The 19,470-nt window shown below is 36.0% G+C and overlaps 1 protein-coding gene across 21 annotated transcripts in view; it reads right to left on the minus strand.

Annotated features, from left to right (window-relative positions):
- LOC137625896 (zinc finger CCCH domain-containing protein 18-like) overlaps window positions 1-19,470 on the minus strand; it is a 384,898-nt gene that overhangs the window by 116,402 nt on the left and 249,026 nt on the right. For 9 of the 21 annotated variants that reach the window (XM_068356883.1, XM_068356874.1, XM_068356983.1 and 6 more), the window contains 2 exons: window positions 7,348-7,407; window positions 1,112-1,171 (listed from right to left, as the gene is read on the minus strand). The exons of 5 other annotated variants lie outside the window; for them this stretch is intronic. In XM_068356883.1, the coding sequence (XP_068212984.1) occupies window positions 1,112-1,171; window positions 7,348-7,407 (120 nt within the window). The remainder of the gene's footprint in view (window positions 1-1,111; window positions 1,172-7,347; window positions 7,408-19,470) is intronic. 7 more of the 21 variants (XM_068357016.1, XM_068357007.1, XM_068356973.1 and 4 more) reach the window with 2 other exon arrangements.

The raw sequence follows: 19,470 nt of genomic DNA on the forward strand, positions 1-19,470 counted from the left end.
CAAATGAAAATAATATACAGTATCAAATAAAATGAAAATTATGAATAAGTCATTGTATTTAATCTACACTAGACCAGTTTTGTATGAACATATATACATATAAATATACATATATATATATTTCAAATAAGCCATATATATTAATACATTAAAGTCTGGATTCTCTTAACGACCTCGGGATCAGAGCCCAAGGCGGAACCGCCCAAAGACTATGATATCATATCTGTATGCCAGTGACCATACAGATATCCTGGCGAGGGTTCAAATCCCCGCCGGTCCGATATCATAGTCTTTGGGCGGTTCCGCCTTGGGCTCTGATCCCGAGGTCGTTAAGAGAATCCAGACTTTAATGTATTAATATATATGGCTTATTTGAAATATGAAAGAAACACGTTTAAATGTGCAAAAAATTTATCATATATATATATATAAATATATATATATATGCATATATATATATATATATATATATATATATATATAAAATTATATATATATAAAATTATATATATATATTTATATATAACATATATTATATATATATATATATATATATATATATATATATATATATATATATATATATATATATATATATAGTCCAGTATACAAAAATTATTGTCACTGCTTTTATCTTAAACTTTTCTTAACTTCTTATTCATGTAAACACCAGACAAGTGTTGGTAAATGTAAAGTGGAAACAGTTGGGACTGCTTAAAGTGTAACTAATAAAAGTTAACCCACTACTGGTCAATAATCCATAGCTACAACCATATCGATTTCTTTAAATTCCATCTTATGTGCATGCACTAATTTTTTAATGTTACCACAGTTTCATCCTTTGTGCGTTTTACCTCTCTTCATATTTATAGGGTACATTTTCACATAATACTTATCAAAAGGACAAGTAATTTTCCACAGATACAGTATACATATGTATTCTATCAATTGTAGAGACAATCTCATAACTTTTCCACTTTGTCACTACAGCTATCAATATGTACCAACATTTATATGAATGAGTGTGTGTATTTTATATTATGTTTTGCAGACTATAGGCTAAAGTGCAAAGAGGAAAATATTAAGGATTAAAAATAAAGCAACCACAGACCTCTCTTTAGCATCCATCTTGTTTCCTTTTGTTTCAGGTCTCCGGGGAATGTTAAGCATCCTATAGGTGAAATATATTTAAAAGTTAGTTCTAGTAAAGAAATAGAGGAAAACTACATTCTGTAACATGTCAAGAAAGCAAAAAAGGAAAACCTTTAACCAAGTGTGGCACCAAAGACCAATACAAGCAACTAAATTCAGAACCAAACACCAGAGAAATACATTAAGAGAAAGCAGTTGACATCAAATAAAAGCCATCTTATACCTAAAGACAAATAAGATTAAATAAAGCCATCTTAAAGCTATGTACTGTATAATGGTACTTGTTAGAAAAAAATAGGGAAGAAATTAATCTGATGATGACAAATGTCAAATGCTCATGCATAATTCAATTAAGAGAATAAAGTGGTAAAATTCAGTAGTAGTACACAGAATTAATAGTTCATGAAAACCAATTCCAATTTTTTTTAACTTTGTAGATGCAAACATGTCATTCAAAATTGCTTCAAGCTTAATCCTTGACCTGTCACTACGTACACTATGAGTGTATGTAAAAGATCTGAAATTGTAAATTTTGGTACTTGAAATACATATGAGATATATACATTTCATTGTAGTAAATACAAATATGAAAACACTAAACCGATGATCTAAATGTGCAAGTGTGAACCCTATCCCTAGCAAATTGTCAACATATTTCAAATCTTTTCTGCTGTTAAACCATGCACAGATACATACATATACATACATATACCAAGGCACTTCCCCCAATTTTTGGGGGTAGCCGACATCAACAAATGAAACGAAACAATAAGGGGACCTCTACTCTCTACGTTCCTCCAGCCTGACAAAGGACTCAACAGAGTTCAGCTGGTACTGCTAGGGTGCCACAGCCCACCCTCCCACATTACCCACCACAGATGAAGCTTCATAACGCTGAATCCTCTACTGCTGCTACCTCCGCAGTCATCTAAGGCACCGGAGGAAGCAGCAGGGCCTACCGGAACTGCGTCACAATCGCTCGCCATTCATTCCTATTTCTAGCACGCTCTCTTACCTCTCTCACATCTATCCTCCTATCACCCAGAGCTTTCTTCACTCCATCCATCCACCCAAACCTTGGCCTTCCTCTTGTACTTCTCCCATCAACTCTTGCATTCATCACCTTCTTTAGCAGACAGCCATTTTCCATTCTCTCAACATGGCCAAACCACCTCAACACATTCATATCCACTCTAGCTGCTAAATCATTTCTTACACCCGTTCTCACCCTCACCATTTCGTTCCCAACCCTACCTACTCGAGATACACCAGCCATACTCCTTAGACACTTCATCTCAAACACATTTAATTTCTGTCTCTCCATCACTTTCACTCCCCACAACTCCGATCCATACATCACAGTTGGTACAATCACTTTCTCATATAGAACTCTTTTTACATTCACGCCCAACCCTCTATTTTTTACTACTCCTTTAACTGGCCCCAACACTTTGTAACCTTCATTCACACTGACGTACATCTGCTTCCACTCCACCATTTGCTGCAACAACAGACCCAAAGTACTTAAACTGATCCACCTTCTCGAGTAACTCTACATTCAACATGACATTCAACCTTGCACCACCTTCCCTTCTCGTACATCTCATAACCTTACTCTTACCTACATTAACTCTCAACTTCCTTCTCTCACACATCCTTCCAAATTCTGTCATTAGTCGGTCAAGCTTCTCTTCTGTGTCTGCAACCAGTACAGTATCATCCGCAAACAACAACTGATTTACCTCCCATTCATGGTCATTCTCGTCTACCAGTTTTAATCCTCGTCCAAGCACTCGAGCATTCACCTCTCTCACCACTCCATCAACATACAAGTTAAACAACCACGGCGACATCACACATCCCTGTCTCACCCCCACTCTCACCGGAAACCAATCACTCACTTCATTTCCTATTCTAACACATGATTTACTACCTTTGTAGAAATTTTTCACTGCTTGCAACAACCTTCCACCAACTCCATATAACCTCATCACATTCCACATTGCTTCCCTATCAACTCTATCATACGCTTTCTCCAGATCCATAAACGCAACATACACCTCCATACCTTTTTCTAAATATTTCTCGCATATCTGCCTAACTGTATAAATCTGATTCATACAACCCCTACCTCTTCTAAAACCACACTGTACTTCTAAGATTGCATTCTCTGTTTTATCCTTATTCCTATTAATCATTACTCTACCATACACTTTTCCAACTACACTCAACAAACTAATACCTCTTGAATTACAACACTCATGCACATCTCCCTTACCCTTATATAGTGGTACAATATATGCACAGACCCAATCTACTGGTACCATGGACAACACAAAACACATATTAAACAATCTCACCAACCATTCAAGTACAGTCACACCCCCTTCCTTCAACATCTAAGCTCTCACACCATCCATACCAGATGCTTTTCCTACTCTCGTTTCATCTAGTGCTCTCCTCACTTCCTCTATTGTAATCTCTCTCTCATTCTCATCTCCCATCACCGGCACCTCAACACCTGCAACAGCAATTATATCTGCCTCCCTATTATCCTCAACATTCAGTAAACTTTCAAAATATTCCGCCCATCTTTTCCTTGCCTCCTCTCCTTTTAACAACCTTCCATTTTCATCTCTCACTGTCTCTTCAATTCTTGAGCCAGCCTTCCTTACTCTCTTCACTTCTTTCCAAAATTTTTCTTATTCTCTTCATATGAATACCCCAATCCCTGACCCCACCTCAGGTCAGCTGCCCTCTTTGCCTCACGTACCTTGCGCTTTACTTCCACATTTTTCTCTCTATATTTTTCATACTTCTCTATACTATTACTCTTCCGCCATTCTTCAAAAGCCCTCTTTTTCTCTTCCACTTTTACCTTCACTCCTTCATTCCAACATTCACTGCCGTTCCTCATGCTGCCTCAAACAACCTTCTTGCCACACACATCACTTGCAATCACAACAAAATTTTCTTTTACTAACTTCCACTCCTCCTCTAAATTACCAGTTTCTCTTACTCTCACTACGTCATATGCCATTTTCAACCTTTCCTGATATTTACTTTTTACCCCCGGTTTCATTAGCTCTTCAACCCTCACTAGCTCCCTTTTACATCCACCTACTCTATTCCCCACTCTTTTGCTACAACTAATTTTCCTTCCACCAAAAAATTATCAGACTTACCGTTAGCCATACCCCTAAACACGTGCACGTCTTTCAATCTTCCAAACATTCTTTTAGTATCAACACACAATTCATTAATGCCCTTTCTACTACTATTCCATTTTCCACTCTTACCCATGTATACTTGTTTTTATCTTTCTTTTTGAAAAAGCTAGCACTTCTTACCATCTCTTGTTCAACACAAATATCTACCAGTCTCTCACCACTCTCATTTTCACCTGGTACGCCATACTTCCCAATGACACCTTCTACCTCTCCAGCGCCCACTCTAGCATTTAAGTCACCCATGACAACTACATAATTCCTTCTACCCAGTCCTTCTACACACCTAGTTAATTCGTTCCAGAACTCATTCCGCTGTTCTTCACTTTTCTCACTACCTAGCCCATACGCACTGACAAACGCCCAACATTCCCTACCCAACCTAACCCTTACCCACATTAACCTAGATGATATTTCCTTCCAATCCACTACTTAACCTGTCATCCATTCACTCAGCAATAAAGCCACACCCTCTCTCGCTCTTCCCCTTTCAATCCCAGACACTCTACCAGACATTTCACCAAACATCACTTCACCCTTTCCTTTCATCTTTGTCTCACACAAGGCCAATATATCCATCCTTCTCTTCCTAAACATACTTCCAATCTCACATCTTTTACTCTCTATCGTACTACATCCACGCACATTCAAACACCCCAAAACTAGAGTGCGGGGAGCAGTCATTCTCCCCCCAGCTCCATCTCTTTGTTGACGTCTCGCAGGATTATATACAGGAGAGGGGGTTCCCAGCCCCCTCGTCCCGTCCCTTTTAGTCGCCTCTTACGACACGCAGGGATAACGTTGGCGCTATTCTAATTGTTATTATGCCCCCGCGGCCACAGGGGGCATGATTTACATAAAATATATGAGCTGATATGCTGTATATTCATCAAGAAACTATTGATAACTGACAGGTAACCATACCCAAGTCCATATGTTTGATAACATTGCAGTATGAGACAACTCATATGCCATTGCAGATAAATGTGCTACAAAATTTAATCACCCATTTTACATTAAACTTTTTTTGAAAATGGCAAAAATCGTTATGGTAATTTCAACCTTTTTTGCCTTGTAAAAGATTCCATACTTAATCGGAAGTTATATTGCAAGCGGTAGCCAAATATAAATATAGATGAAGTTAATATAAGCATTGTAGTAACCCATAAGCAGCCTTGAATAAAACATTTCCAGGCTTGTTATAAGTATCGTATACAAGGTATGGTAAACAGTAAAATACTATACAAACATTTGTGATGATTGCATGCATAAGGTTGGACTACACTGGGAAGACCTTATTAAGAGGGAAAATATGAAGAAAAGATGTCCCGAGGCTGCAGAATGGACAATCTAAATATTGTAATAGTTGGAATATGTCAAGAGAAGGGCTGAAAAGGAGCCAGGAAAAAAGTGTCAATTAGGATACAAATTTTTGCCTACGAATTTTACAATATGAATGATGATTACCTGCTAGTTATTTATATTTACCTAAGAATTTCAATTTTCTTTCCATCTAATACCTTTATATAAACTTCATTCGCTTGTTCTCTTAAAGGAAAGTAAAAAACAATGCACATACCCAATTTCATTTTGACCATGTCTACTGACAAAGAAAATGGGAATTTTCAAAAGGTACAACATACAAATGATAGTTTGCCTCCCTAAGTGCATAGGTAACACCATTGAATGATTGATGAAGTTCAAACGAAACACATGGAAAACACACAAATAACTAAAACTCATTGTTTGGAAATATCATGAGAAAGAATGAAGACTGCTTATGTAATAAAAAAAAAAATTAAAAAAAAAACTCAAAGGAGGAAGAGATACCAATAGGCAAAGAAGAAAGTAGATGGAAATCCACATAGTAGTGCACAAGACAAAATGAGATCATATATCGAATAATTTCAAAACCTAGGCTGTATCATGCCCCTCCAGTCTTTAGACTTGGTTATACTCAAGGACACTTTTTGTTTTGCTTTTATTCATTTTCAAATTAACAGGCCAATGGGTTATACAAACAAGTCCATTTATCTAGCTTAGCAATGGCCAAAACATCACAGCCCTGTTGGTTGGAGCTATCATGGAACAATTACTTGTATTGGACTTTCTCAAAACTTGAAATAAATGAAAAGGGATATTGTTCAAGCCAAAAAATGAATAACAATGTTTACCTACTAAGGAAACTATGAAATCAATACCAGCAGTAAGATGAAAACATGATGAAAAGGGTATATACTGTAAATACATAGCACTACAAACACATTTGTATCTTAACAACAGCCGTGAAATCAATACTTTTTGGCAAGTAAAATGGTTTAACCAAGCAAGGAAGACCTCCATGTCTTGACAGTAGATTTACATGCTCTTTATGTGAAATTTAATGTTGTTCTTATAATTAGCTACAGAGGTCTTACAAAGCAACAGGTTTGTAATTCCTAGGAACTCATATTTTCTGCCGAGAAGCCACTTAAAAAATGGCTATGTACATAAATGCACAAACATGTGCAGAGGAACTTATTCATTTTCACCAGGTCACTCCAATACACAGATAAAATCCGTAACTACCAAATCATGTTATCAAAGATTAACATACCAATAACAAAACAAAGCACTGTACCATATACTGTAGTAGTATTGAGATATCTCACTATACAGAGATATAGAATCTGAGTAGAAAGGTATTCCATTTTATAAGTTCCAATTATGCGCTCCTAAACTTCTATCTTACCCTAAACAAATAAGAGAAAATATTTCCCTATGATTAGTGGAATTTAGAGGATGCATGAGTAAAACTAAATAATAAATAGGCAAACCATAAACTAAAACATACAATCAAAAGCATAGCCTTTTCCAAAACAGTGTACCCTAGGAATTATGTTTTTCAATTCACTGTTGATGCTAATATACAGAGCTAAATCTACAGTTAAAGATAAAAAATCTTGATAAAAGCAACCAAATCACAAACCTCTCAACAGCATCAATCTTACTGGGCTTTGGCTCGAGTCTTCGGGGAATATTAAGCATCCTAGGAAGGCAGAAAGAGTAAGCCCTTCAGTAACAATTCAATAGAAAGGAACATTAACAATTAAAAATTGACACAAAGATCGCTCACAAACCTAAAAAAGGTATCCCCTTCTTACCCAAGGACTTCATATGATTCATAAGTTACAGCATTCAATTACATACACCACACTTACAGAATCATGTTTCAACACCATTATCAGCTTCTACACGACTTAAATTTAGGCTTTTATTGTTAATTTTGGCCATATAGAAAAGAATATTTCTCTATTTTTCTGAAGCCACTGACAGATACCCAAAGTGGATATAGCTGCAGTGAACTGTTTACACCACAGGTTAAAATTAGAACAAAATTGTAATGGGCACGGTTTTATTTCACAACTGAATACTTATCCTGAAAAAATACACCACTATGAACACTTTGAGGAGGAAACTTCCTTAAATGCACAATCCGTTGATCTGCTATATGTAATCTTTCAATAATATTCAATTTGGGCTGTTACCTTATTAAACTGTTGAATAACTAATAAAAGTACGAACGTGCCATGCAAAATTTAGTGACTTCAAGATCCAAAGGTGAGCCAATGAATATATCCAAGCAAACTATATTAAGACTTTAAAAGACTTGAAATAATTAATAGGACACTTTGTATAAACACTCTGAGAAACTGTATGTAACTATGCGAGTCAGCTTGGTCGTTAATATACAGAGTAAGAAAGTATTGTACTCACATTCTATCAACTTCTACAATACTGTACTCTGGTATTCAATCAATTTTACACTACTGTTCTAGAAGTCTGGTGAAATGTTTTGTTTTAGCTTTACTGCCATTATGGGGTTTGTAGCTGTCTGGATAATTTCAACCCGCAATATACTAATTAGCATATACAGTATAAAGCAAATACAAGTCCATGATTCATACATGTAAACAAAGCACTACACAAAATAACATTACATAACTTCTTCGACAATGATTGATATTACACTGTTCATATTATAACATACTGTATCTAAATAAATGTAGCTTTATAAAAGGCATCTACATATTCCACCCAATAAATGACTATCATCTCTTGATTGTTGATTCTAATCAATATAATAATGTCTATGAAACATTAAAAACTTGCAGCAATGTTCCAAGTTACTGTCCCCTTGAGATAAGTTTGACCGATTTATGTTCTGGTCTTATAGAGTTCATTGTCTTCAATCTGAGTGTAACTACATATGCATGTGGTTTTGCTCTCATCCTGGTGCATCTTACTTAGTGCCTAAGTTGCCAATTGTTCCTTGGAAGATTTTCAATGGTATTAAGCACATCACCATCTATCTGGAGGTTTTTTTTTTGGAATATGCCACTTACAACATTCTTAGTGTGACCAACTACTCCTTCCACTTTGACCACACCATATCAGCTAAGACTTGCATGTTTTCACATCTTTCAAGCATGAAACTCCAATTCTTCAGCATGTCCCAGTAGTGGAGCTATTGCAGGTTTCATAGTAAGTAGTTGGCATGAATATAATGGATTGAGATCTCCGATATCATCACTTATTGTTGTCAATGGTCTGGAGTTAATTATTACACCCACATCATACAATTATATGGTGAGTATCCATGTTGATCTTTCTGCCACATTTCAGTGGAAGGAGCAAGAGAACCTTACGAACGGATTGATACATTCGTTTCCATATATCTTTCATCAAACTGGAAGCAGGAGGATTGAATTTCAATTTGATACTCCAGTCCAAGTTTTCTGCTAACACCTTGATGGTCCATCATTGCAGTGACACTCATAGCTCTCTCTGCACCTCTGAAACTTATCCCCTTGTCATTTCTCATCAACATTATGTTGCCTACTCTTTTTTTATGAATCATCTTAGAACATTCATGAAAACATTGGTGTGCAATGAGTAGGCATTTATAGGGGAACTGGACTTTAGGTTAGTTAAGGCAAGAAAATATGATCACATACTCCTTTACTTCTTTATGGCCTTCTTTGATAAAAGATGTGGAAAAAAAAATCCAAATAGGTGACAGTAAAGGGTGGAGCTGAGATCACAAAATCATGAGGTGGATCAGACATCCTTGGTCTATTGGGAGATCCTGCCATTCATAGCCCAGTACTTTTCAGGTTGAGGCATCAGGATATGGTTTCTTCCAGGTCATGAAAACAATTGGTGAATATCCTTACTGATCGAAGATGTTATTTGACCTCTTTTGGGAAAAATAACTGGGTGTTTCATGTATTGGGAAATTTTAGCTTCCTAAATTAGTCTTCCAATGTGCTAAAGACCATTTTTTGGATCAATGAAGCTAGATAGTAGGTTGGCCAGGGCACCAGCCACCCGTTGAGATACTACCGATGGAGAGTCATGGGGTGTTTTAACTGGCCAGACAGAACTACATTGGATCCTTCTCTCTGGTTACGGTTCATTTTCCTTTTGCCTACACATACACGAATAGTCTGGCATATTCTTTGCACACTCTCCTCTGTCCTCATACCCTTGACAATACTGAGATTACCAATCAATACTTCTTCACCCAAATGGTTAACTACTCCACTGTAATTGTTCAGTGGCCACTTTCCTCTTGGTAAAGGTAGAAGAAACTCTTTAGCTCTAGTAAGCAGCTCTTCTAGGAGATGGACACTCCCAAATCAAACCATTGTTCTCTAGTCTTGGGCAGTACCATAGTCTATGTACCATGGTCTTCCACTGTCTTGGGTTAGAGTTCTCTTGCTTGAGCACACTATTCTAACTTATTTCTCTTCCTCTTGTTTTGTTAAAGCTTTTATAGTTTATATAGGAAATATTTATCTTTTTATATAGGAAATATTTATCTTTTTATATAGGAAATATTTATCTTTTTATATAGGAAATATTTATCTTTTTATATAGGAAATTTTTATCTTGATATTGTTACTCCTCTTAAAATATTTCATTTTTCCTTGTTTCCTTTCCTCACAGGGCTATTTTCTCTGTTGGAGCCCCTGTGCTTATAGTATCCTGCTTTTCCAACTAGGGTTGTAGCTTAGCTAGTAGTAGTAGTAGTAGAAATAATAATAATAATAATAATAATAACAATAATAATAATAATAATAATAATAATAATAATAATAATAATAATAATAATAATAATGGCCATGGACTGTGCTTGATTTTTACCAAACTTAGCCCCATGCATCTATTTGATTATGTTGATAATTAAACTTTCCTGGAAAATATCATTTTTGAGTGCATTTGACGACTACTTCGGCTTTGTTGGCAAGTTAATAGATAGCAAGTGAAGTCTCACTTTCAGATTTTGCCTTGAGAAAGGTGGGGAGTATCAAAAAACTATTCTGGAATATCTTGTATAATTCATGCGGGGTGTCTGTTGGCAAGATGGATTCCTCTATGGATAAGAAATTTGACCCGTGATATCACAGCTTGGTATCCACTAGCAGGGTTGCATTTACTCCTCTTGAAGCTATGTTGGGTAGCATGTCTTTGGTGTTTATGTATCTACACTGACTGGGTGGTGAATACTGTCTGACTTCTTTTACTCAGTTCAGGACAAATGCTGTTGATAAGTTACACTGTTAACAAGGATGTCTAGCCCTTGTAATACATGCCTGTATATTTACTACTATTGTAAACTCCAGTCTGAGTATTGATATTATAGGCACCATAGGTGCTACTCTTGATTTTCCAATAAACCATTTGTTAAGTCAGATATATGCAGCTTATTTGACATACATCACATAACACATGAAAATAACTTGTTTAAATTTGTTCAAAGTTCTTGCATTTCCTGTGTATGTTAAAGTGTAATTCAGAAATCAAAGGTGACTCTTTAATAATAGCCATTTTTCCCATCAGGCCTGGTAGGCCTCGGCTATATCATCATCCCATCCAAAACATTTTGAGACAAGTCTTGCAGTATTTTCTTTCTAAGGGAGCAACATCACCAAGAGGGTCAAACAGTGAAGTTACAGCAAACAATAGGCCATGTCTGGTTAATGGTTTCTCTTGCATGATGACACTACGCAAAAGTATTGTTTTCCACATGATATTACATCCCATAAAAACTGACCAACTTGAGGCAGTGGTCTATCGTCTACATTGAAATTACTCCTTCGCATGATGTGTTTTTCTTCAGAACAATGTTGGCCACACTAGATGAGACTGCTCCAAATATGTATATGGTCATCTGTTATTTTTGTAGTTTCTACTGTTAGTCACCCTCGGGCCACTACATAATCATAGAGTCATGTTCTTTGGAGACTTTTACTTCATAAGATGTTGTCATTCTTTCTTCTCTGAACTAGGTTAACAAACTAAGTAGGACTTTATAAGATCAGGATCCTGTAGATACAGGTCATTCATAGAATATCCATTGAATCTAGCCATGCAGTTAAATACTACTCTTATTTTGTCTGGTTTCTCAAGTGGTAAACTTCGTGTGGTAAATACCTTGTAGGATGTCTTGCATGGACTGCATCTGGTTGTACCTGCTGTGCATACCCTTTCTTCAGCAACAAGCCCAAAAATGTAACAACCTCTGCAGTATTTGTCATTGAACAGCATTTTCTTTTTTGTCTCTTTGCCCTGAGGCTTCAGATTTGTTCCTGACACCAACTTGGGTATTGTTCCTGAATGCCAAAGATATGTCAATGTCCATTAAGAAATGTTGCTGCTTTTCCACCATAGGCAAGAGTTTCAGGTCTTCCTGCGAGTATCCCTTTCCTTTGGAGTGCTTCCTTTGTATTTTGCACTGAAATTAATTTCAAACATTTGGATGACTGCAGCTCGGGTGATGCTTCCTCTAATTAACTTCACTTCCCAGCGTAATATAATATTGCAAGAGACTACTTTGTATTTACCGATTGTATCTTGCCCTGGTCTACTGGCAGTCCAACCATGCTTGAATTGACCTGCAGATGCTCCACTGTTCTCAGGTGGTATGACTTATTTGCTTAAGGGGGCCGGCTGGTATGCCAATATATGGGGGTATAGGAAGATAAACAATACTGAAAAATTTCACAGAGGCTCGTATGGCAATGGAAAATGTGTTTACGAATTATTTTGTCAAAATTCGTCTTACTTTCATAGTTACAGGGTTATTAGTAAAAGTAACTTAATAAACCAAAATCATTGTTCCCTACAAGAAAATGCAGTACTTCTGTTTTAGTAAATTTTGATAATCATTACTTTTTAACCCTGGATAGGTACGCTCCTCGGACACCCCTTTAAGGGTATACTCGGTCGCGCGCGACCCCGACTCCGAAAAAAATTCAGGAAAAATTCAGTTATACATCAATCTGTATTGTTTGACTTGCTAAAAATACTTCAAAGAATGTTTAAAACTACTGAAAATATAAATGATACCCATCTACAAAATAACTATTTATTGGAAATATATTAAAAATTTAAGTATACAAAAAAAAGACGACGTAAATATTCACAAAAAATAGAAATATACATATACACATAAATTCCTTTAGGGACACCTTCTTAGATGGCAAAGCAACAGCGTGTAATTGCTGGAAATGAGTTGGACCCATAGAAGTCAAGATCTGAAATGAGAAAAAAAGGGTAACTTTTTTTTGGCCAAAAAAATTTGTCCAAATTTCATGAATTTTTTTGGGTACCCAAATGAAATAGGAAAAGGCTAATTTTCTTATAGAATACTCATATTATCCTAGAACAGAAATACATAATAAAATGTGCACTAAGATGTAATTTACTGTTATATCAGGGGCGAAATCTAAAGGTCATTTTTTGACGGCGTAGTTTCACAATGTAAATTTCTTATGAAAATCATTTTATCTCCTATAAAATATGATATTTATGCATTAAAATATACCAAAATATCACGTATTCTATACAGAACAAGAATATATAGAGATATGCCAACTTACCTTTCGGGTATGTCAACAAAATGGCCGCAGACCGCAACAACTCTTACAGCCCAATCTACCACTTGAAATGAAGAATGGGGTTGCAAACTCCATATTATCATCAACATCTCTTTTTAACTCCATTAGAAGTGTGTTGATGACATCCATGCCGAGGGAATACTGCCTGCTGGCCATTATTGAAGATAAATTCAAAATAAATAGAAAAAAATCAAATTTGTAAAAAATAAAAAAAATTCAGAAATTAGCATTTGAGGGAAAATGGACCTCATGGCAATATATGGCATCTAAGCCAAAACCAATGACATGCAAGTGGTAGACACACCATCCATCCACACTTTCCAACTATAAAGAACCAAACAAGTATCAACACTGTTCGACAATTTATAATTATGTAATAACTTTGCTGTTTGATCACTTACCCCTATAAAGGTATGTCAGGGTCGAGGTCGACCCCTGGGGGGGGTAAAAAGACGGGGAAGGAGGGAAGTTAGACGAAAATCGGTCCTAAAGCAGACAATAGCATGTAGACTAGTCACCCCTTGCAGGTCGATCACTTCCATATTCGAGACAGCTGATGATTTATGGGGAAAAAACAGGTTTTGAAATTGTGAGCAATGGCATCTGTATAGATTCCATGAGTCACAAGACGATGTATTATGTGGTAATTACACTCTTCGGCTCTCAGTCTTGGCACAAACCTCAAATACAATACACATTTGAGTTTGACCTCTGACAGTCACTTTTTTTTACGTCTGTATTTCATGATTTCGGCAAGAATTTCATCATGCCCAAGAGGATTAGACAATTTCCACATCTCGATAACATAAGGAAGCAGAATATTTGCTCTAATAAGAATTCAGAAATGGGTAATATCAGCAAAATTAGCAGTTTGTGAATGAGAGATATGATGAAGGAGTGACCGTCTTGCCTAAAGAAGCAAAATAGTGAGCAAAGGGATCTTCATTTATGATTAAATTATGATAATCAACTTTGTTTTGGTTTATCAATATCCAAAATGGAACATAAAATCCATAATAATCAGGATTTATTAATATTTTCTTTGTGACAATACAAAGAGAAACTTTTAAAGCCCGTATTTCAAAACTATACTTTTAGACCTTCAAATTCTATCTTCTCCCTTAGTTTTAAAGGTATAGCATTGAAATTTGGTATATAACTTAGACAGACATTATAAAAAGATAAAAATTCTCTTAAATATATAAATATGAGCCACTGTTATCATACCGAATTGGTTAACTTACGAACACAAAAGGTTCCTAGAAGCTATTTTCAAGTTGTTAATTATTAAAAATTCTCTTAAATATGTAAATTTGAATAGGTCTATTCATGAGCATAGCAAGTGCAAAGTTAATGTTAATGGACTCCTATCAAATGAATTTCCAGTGAACAGCAGAGATTTCCTAGGGAACGTGTTGTCGGCTATGTTGTTTATCCTCCTCATGGATTTTGTAATGCATAGAAGGATTGGACAGGATTGGTAATAGGAAATTAGCCGACATAGATTATGCTGATGATGCTGCCTTATTAGCAGAACACCACAGGACTTGCAAAGCTTGCTTACCAGAATGCATGAAATATTACATGAGGATGGGCTCAAAATAAATAGAAGAAAGACAAAGATGATGAGAATGGAATATGCAATGGAAGACATAATATCATTGGAAGGAGGAAGGATTAATGAGATAGAATCATTTAAATATTTCGGAACTATGATTTCAAATACAAGATCTTTAGAATTTGAGTTTAATGAAAGATTGAAAAAAGCAAATCAGATAATGACTAGGTTAAGTCAAATTTGGAAATCAAATCGCCTGAAATTACATATAAAAATAAGGCTCTATCAATTTACTGAGATCAGTGTTATCGTATAGACATAAGTTGTGGTATGACAATGAAGCAACATCTAACAGATTTTATAAATTTAAGAACAAAGCCCTAAGAAGAATATTGGGAGTTAAATGGAAGGACAGGATTAGAAAAGAAACTATAAGATGAGATCATGGTGAGAAGTTATATGGAAATGGTTTGGGCATGCTCTTCGCACTCCCCAAGAGATTAGTTCACCAAACTTTCAACTGAGCTCTGAAAGGAACTAGAAGCGTTGGAAGACCAAGGCCTACATGGCTGAGGACTATGAAGAGTGAAGTGAGAGATGATGAATGGAGAAGTGTTGATTTAAAAGCTCGATAGAGACGACTGGCGAATTCTAACCGAGGCCCTTTGCGTCAATAGGCGTAGGAGGAGATGTTGATGAATTATTAAAATTTGGCCCAGGGTAGGCTTAACTTCACTCACATGCCTACGATTCCCAGCTACAAAAGTTAACTTAATAGTCCTGCTTCATAAGAAATAAATATCGGGTTATTGCAAATGTCATTTTACTTCCCGTTTTAAATTATATAATAGGTTGTTTTATTATTTCATTACCTTATTATACCATAGAAACACATAAATAAGTGGCAATATGGGCTGTGTAGTGTTTACATTTTATAAATGATTGAATCAGGTGATTTGAAGGGTAGTTTAACATAAATATTATACTTAGGTTAATGTGATTTATTTTCAAATTACTGGTAGAAATATTCAACAAATATATAAAAGGTTATTTCAATGTGTACAAAGCAGTAGCCGTATGCACTGCAGTTGTGTTCAAATTCTACTAGACAAACGAATCTGTTGACTTGCATACCAGTAAATATTATGCTACTTTACAGTTGTCTGATTTCAAATTACTGTAATTTGTTTTTAAATTACTATTTGGTATATTCAATGAATATACAGACAGTTAATTTATTGTTTTGTTATGTTATCCCATGACATAAAACATACAAAAACAAGCAACCATGTGCATTACTGTAGTCTTTACATTTTACTCGACGATTGAATCAGCCGATTTGACGAGTTGCTGTAAAAATTATATGCACATTATTATAATTTCTTTTTAAATTAATGCTTGGTCTATTCAATAAAGTATGTAAAAGATTTAGGATATAAAATAGTTTATTTAAAACCAGTAATAATTATTTTGGTCATTTCCTATCTCTCACGACATCACAATGAGGACTGCTAGGTGTTGTCAATAAAACTTCTCTAATTGCTTCATAATTGTTTGGCTTGTTTTTAAATATTGGTACTGTACTACATTAATAATTTTCTACATATGAATCAATCAATCAATCTCTCTCTCTCTCTCTCATAGTTGCCAATGAAACATCTCTAACCCGTTTCATACTTCGTCTTGCATTTACACAATATTGGTACCATACTATTTTCATAATTTCCTCTATATAAATCTAAATACTGTGTGTGAGTGCATGTCAGTCTGTCTGTCTCTTTCTTTCTCTTACAGATAACAGATAGTGTAAAAATAACGTTAGAAATAAAAGAAAAAAAAAACTTCCGTGTGTAGAGAAGCTGATTTGCTTGTGGTGACGTGAGAGGACTTCCTGATGGGTACAAACACAGGATATTTACTACTTCAGTCAGAGTTTGTTTGAATCTCCAATTGTTTCTCTCTCTATATATATGGGGCCTTCTGGGAGGTATTGTAGCAGTTCCACAGAGGGGGAATAGGCCAGTAGCGAGAGAAAATTGTATCACCTTTCATTATCAAGGTCATTAAGTTGAGACTTGTAGTAAAAAGCCTTTTTCATTCAAAGGTAAGATTCTGGGAATTAAATTTTTTACCAAATAGTAAGAACATTAGCAGTTTAAACGTAGCAAAAGGTAGACAGATAATATTCTTTTTACCAGTGGTTGCCAGTCAAATCAGGACTGCTTACTTGCTCATGGTGCAAGAGTGGTAACTGTAACTCCAGCTCATGTTCTCTTGACTGACCCAGTCAAGCAGGTGACCTCACTCCTTCAAGGAGAGCGAATCCTAAAAATGGAAAGTAACTTACAGCAAAAGGCCTTGCCACGCAACAATATTCTTCTTAAGGGCGAAATATCAGACAAATGGAATGGAGGATGGAGATGAAACTGCTAGAAAAGGAAAAAAGAGGGTGACCTCTCCTTCCCCTTGCCAACCATTTTTCCTTGTTGTCAGAGAAGAATCACGGTCTGGGTAACTGATAATGACTGCACTCCCTCGGAGGAGCAGGCTAAAAGAGCGTGTGGATTTGTCAAAATAGGAACACTGGAAATACTTTAACATTGAACTACAAATGGATCGCCATCGCCATCCAGGGAACCCTGTCAGCACTAGTTGTGGCTGTAAGATGAATTTTCCCTACTAGGAACTCATTCAGAATTGATAAAGAGATCCTACGTCGAAGCAAGATCAGTTACACTCAGAGTTCATCGCCTTCCTGATCGGAAGAGCGATACCAAAACTATAAGATGGGTGGTTGTTTATAGTTACCCCTTCACAAATGTAGACAATACATTGTGTTTCAAAGGTTTGTAACCTTATAGGAACATAATTCACTTCACCACATACAGTAATGCCTCACAACACAAAATTAATTCGTTCTGGAGTGGCTTTTGTAACATGATTTTTTTCGTGTTGCAAGTCACATTTTACATGTAAATTGCCTAATTCGTTCCAAACCCTACAAAACACCACATTAAATCTTATGATAAAGCTACAGTATAACCACAATGAAATACTGTACAGCCAAATACATTTGAGCCATTCAATATACCTAAACTAACTGTTAATACCTGTAAATTAAGTAGTTACTAGAACAATGTAATAATGAATGACAAATAATACTGTACAATACATACAGTACAATACTGTACATATACAAAATTTACTGTACCATATGTACTGTACTATTATAGTTACCCCTACTATAGACTACAGCTACATTTTCTATTGTGTAAATCCATTTTCTTCAACTTTTTTTTTCAATGGGTGACTATTTCATTCTCGACCAGGCTGGCAAATCTCTTTTCTTAACATGAAATATTTTTAGCAAAGTGAGTCATAAAAATTTTCGCATCTTGTTTCCCAGCTTGAAAATTTTGAAAGCAGATTCTTTCATGAAGAGGTATGACTGTACTTATCTTTTGGTATGCTTCTGCTTAGAAGCGTGTCACTCCTGAAAAAAAAAACACTGCTTATGACAAGCTAATGTCTGAAAAGATCCAAAACGTTGAGCGAGCACCCCAACGGTACATCTGTACCCGTTGTGGCGGAGGACTGAAGTGGCTATTTTGTGAACGGTGGGTGGGCAGGGCCTTCACTTTTATACCACCTACCTCTACCAATTACCTAAGTAATGATTCAATAGCTGTTCTAGTGCTGCTGAAAACATATCTCCATTTTAAAGGATGAAAGACCTGTATACAGATAAGAACAAATCCAAAAACTAATAATCTCCAGATCAGCATAAACCAATGAGGATCATGTGGACATTGGTTTTACATTTAATAATTTGGACTATAAGGCCTTTTGCTGAGCCAGGGAGGGTATTCAAAATCTAGATACAAATGGGGGGAAACACTGCAGTTGTACTATAAAGTAAAAGTTAAAAAAGGTTGGACAGCAATGGAATGGGGAACAGGGGTATAGTGAAAGGCAAAAGGGACACTGCAAAGAACCTTAAATTGTAACCATAATGTACCAAGTCACTAAACCCCCAGAGGAACTGCGTCGTTAAAGCCCCCCTCCCCCCCAAAAAAAATTGCAAAGTGCAATAAAAGGGTAACCAGTGATTCAGAGGGGATGTAAACAGGTCAAACATTGGAGCTCACAGGCATTGTCCAGGGTTTTTGCATACATCTGAGTTTAGTGACTTTTCCGACTGCAGAGCTTGGTTCCTTCTCACTAGTTGTGAGGGTCACACCACAACCCATGCTTACCTTAACGTCATCTTAATAATAAAACAGGTGAGTTATCTGCCATATAGGTCTCTCTACAGTTCCATGCGAGCTGGAGCTGAAGAGAACAGATTTTGAACCCGTTGACAGTGTGGGTATAACTTTCCCTTGGAAGAGTAGGTTCCACATTCCCACTTGTTATTTTATTCATAGAAAAGGATGGCAAAAAGTCTAGACCAAGTTTCTACCAATAGCCTTACAATCTCCTATATGTTGTTCAACTCGTTATATAGGGATGTGACTCAGGTGTGAGGAATCAGGTGGGACCTGCTCAGTTTATTTGCCAACAAAGTCTGACAAGCTCAGAAAGTTGC

This window comes from Palaemon carinicauda, chromosome 2, assembly GCF_036898095.1.
Source record: "Palaemon carinicauda isolate YSFRI2023 chromosome 2, ASM3689809v2, whole genome shotgun sequence".
Taxonomy (NCBI): Eukaryota; Metazoa; Arthropoda; class Malacostraca; order Decapoda; family Palaemonidae; genus Palaemon; species Palaemon carinicauda.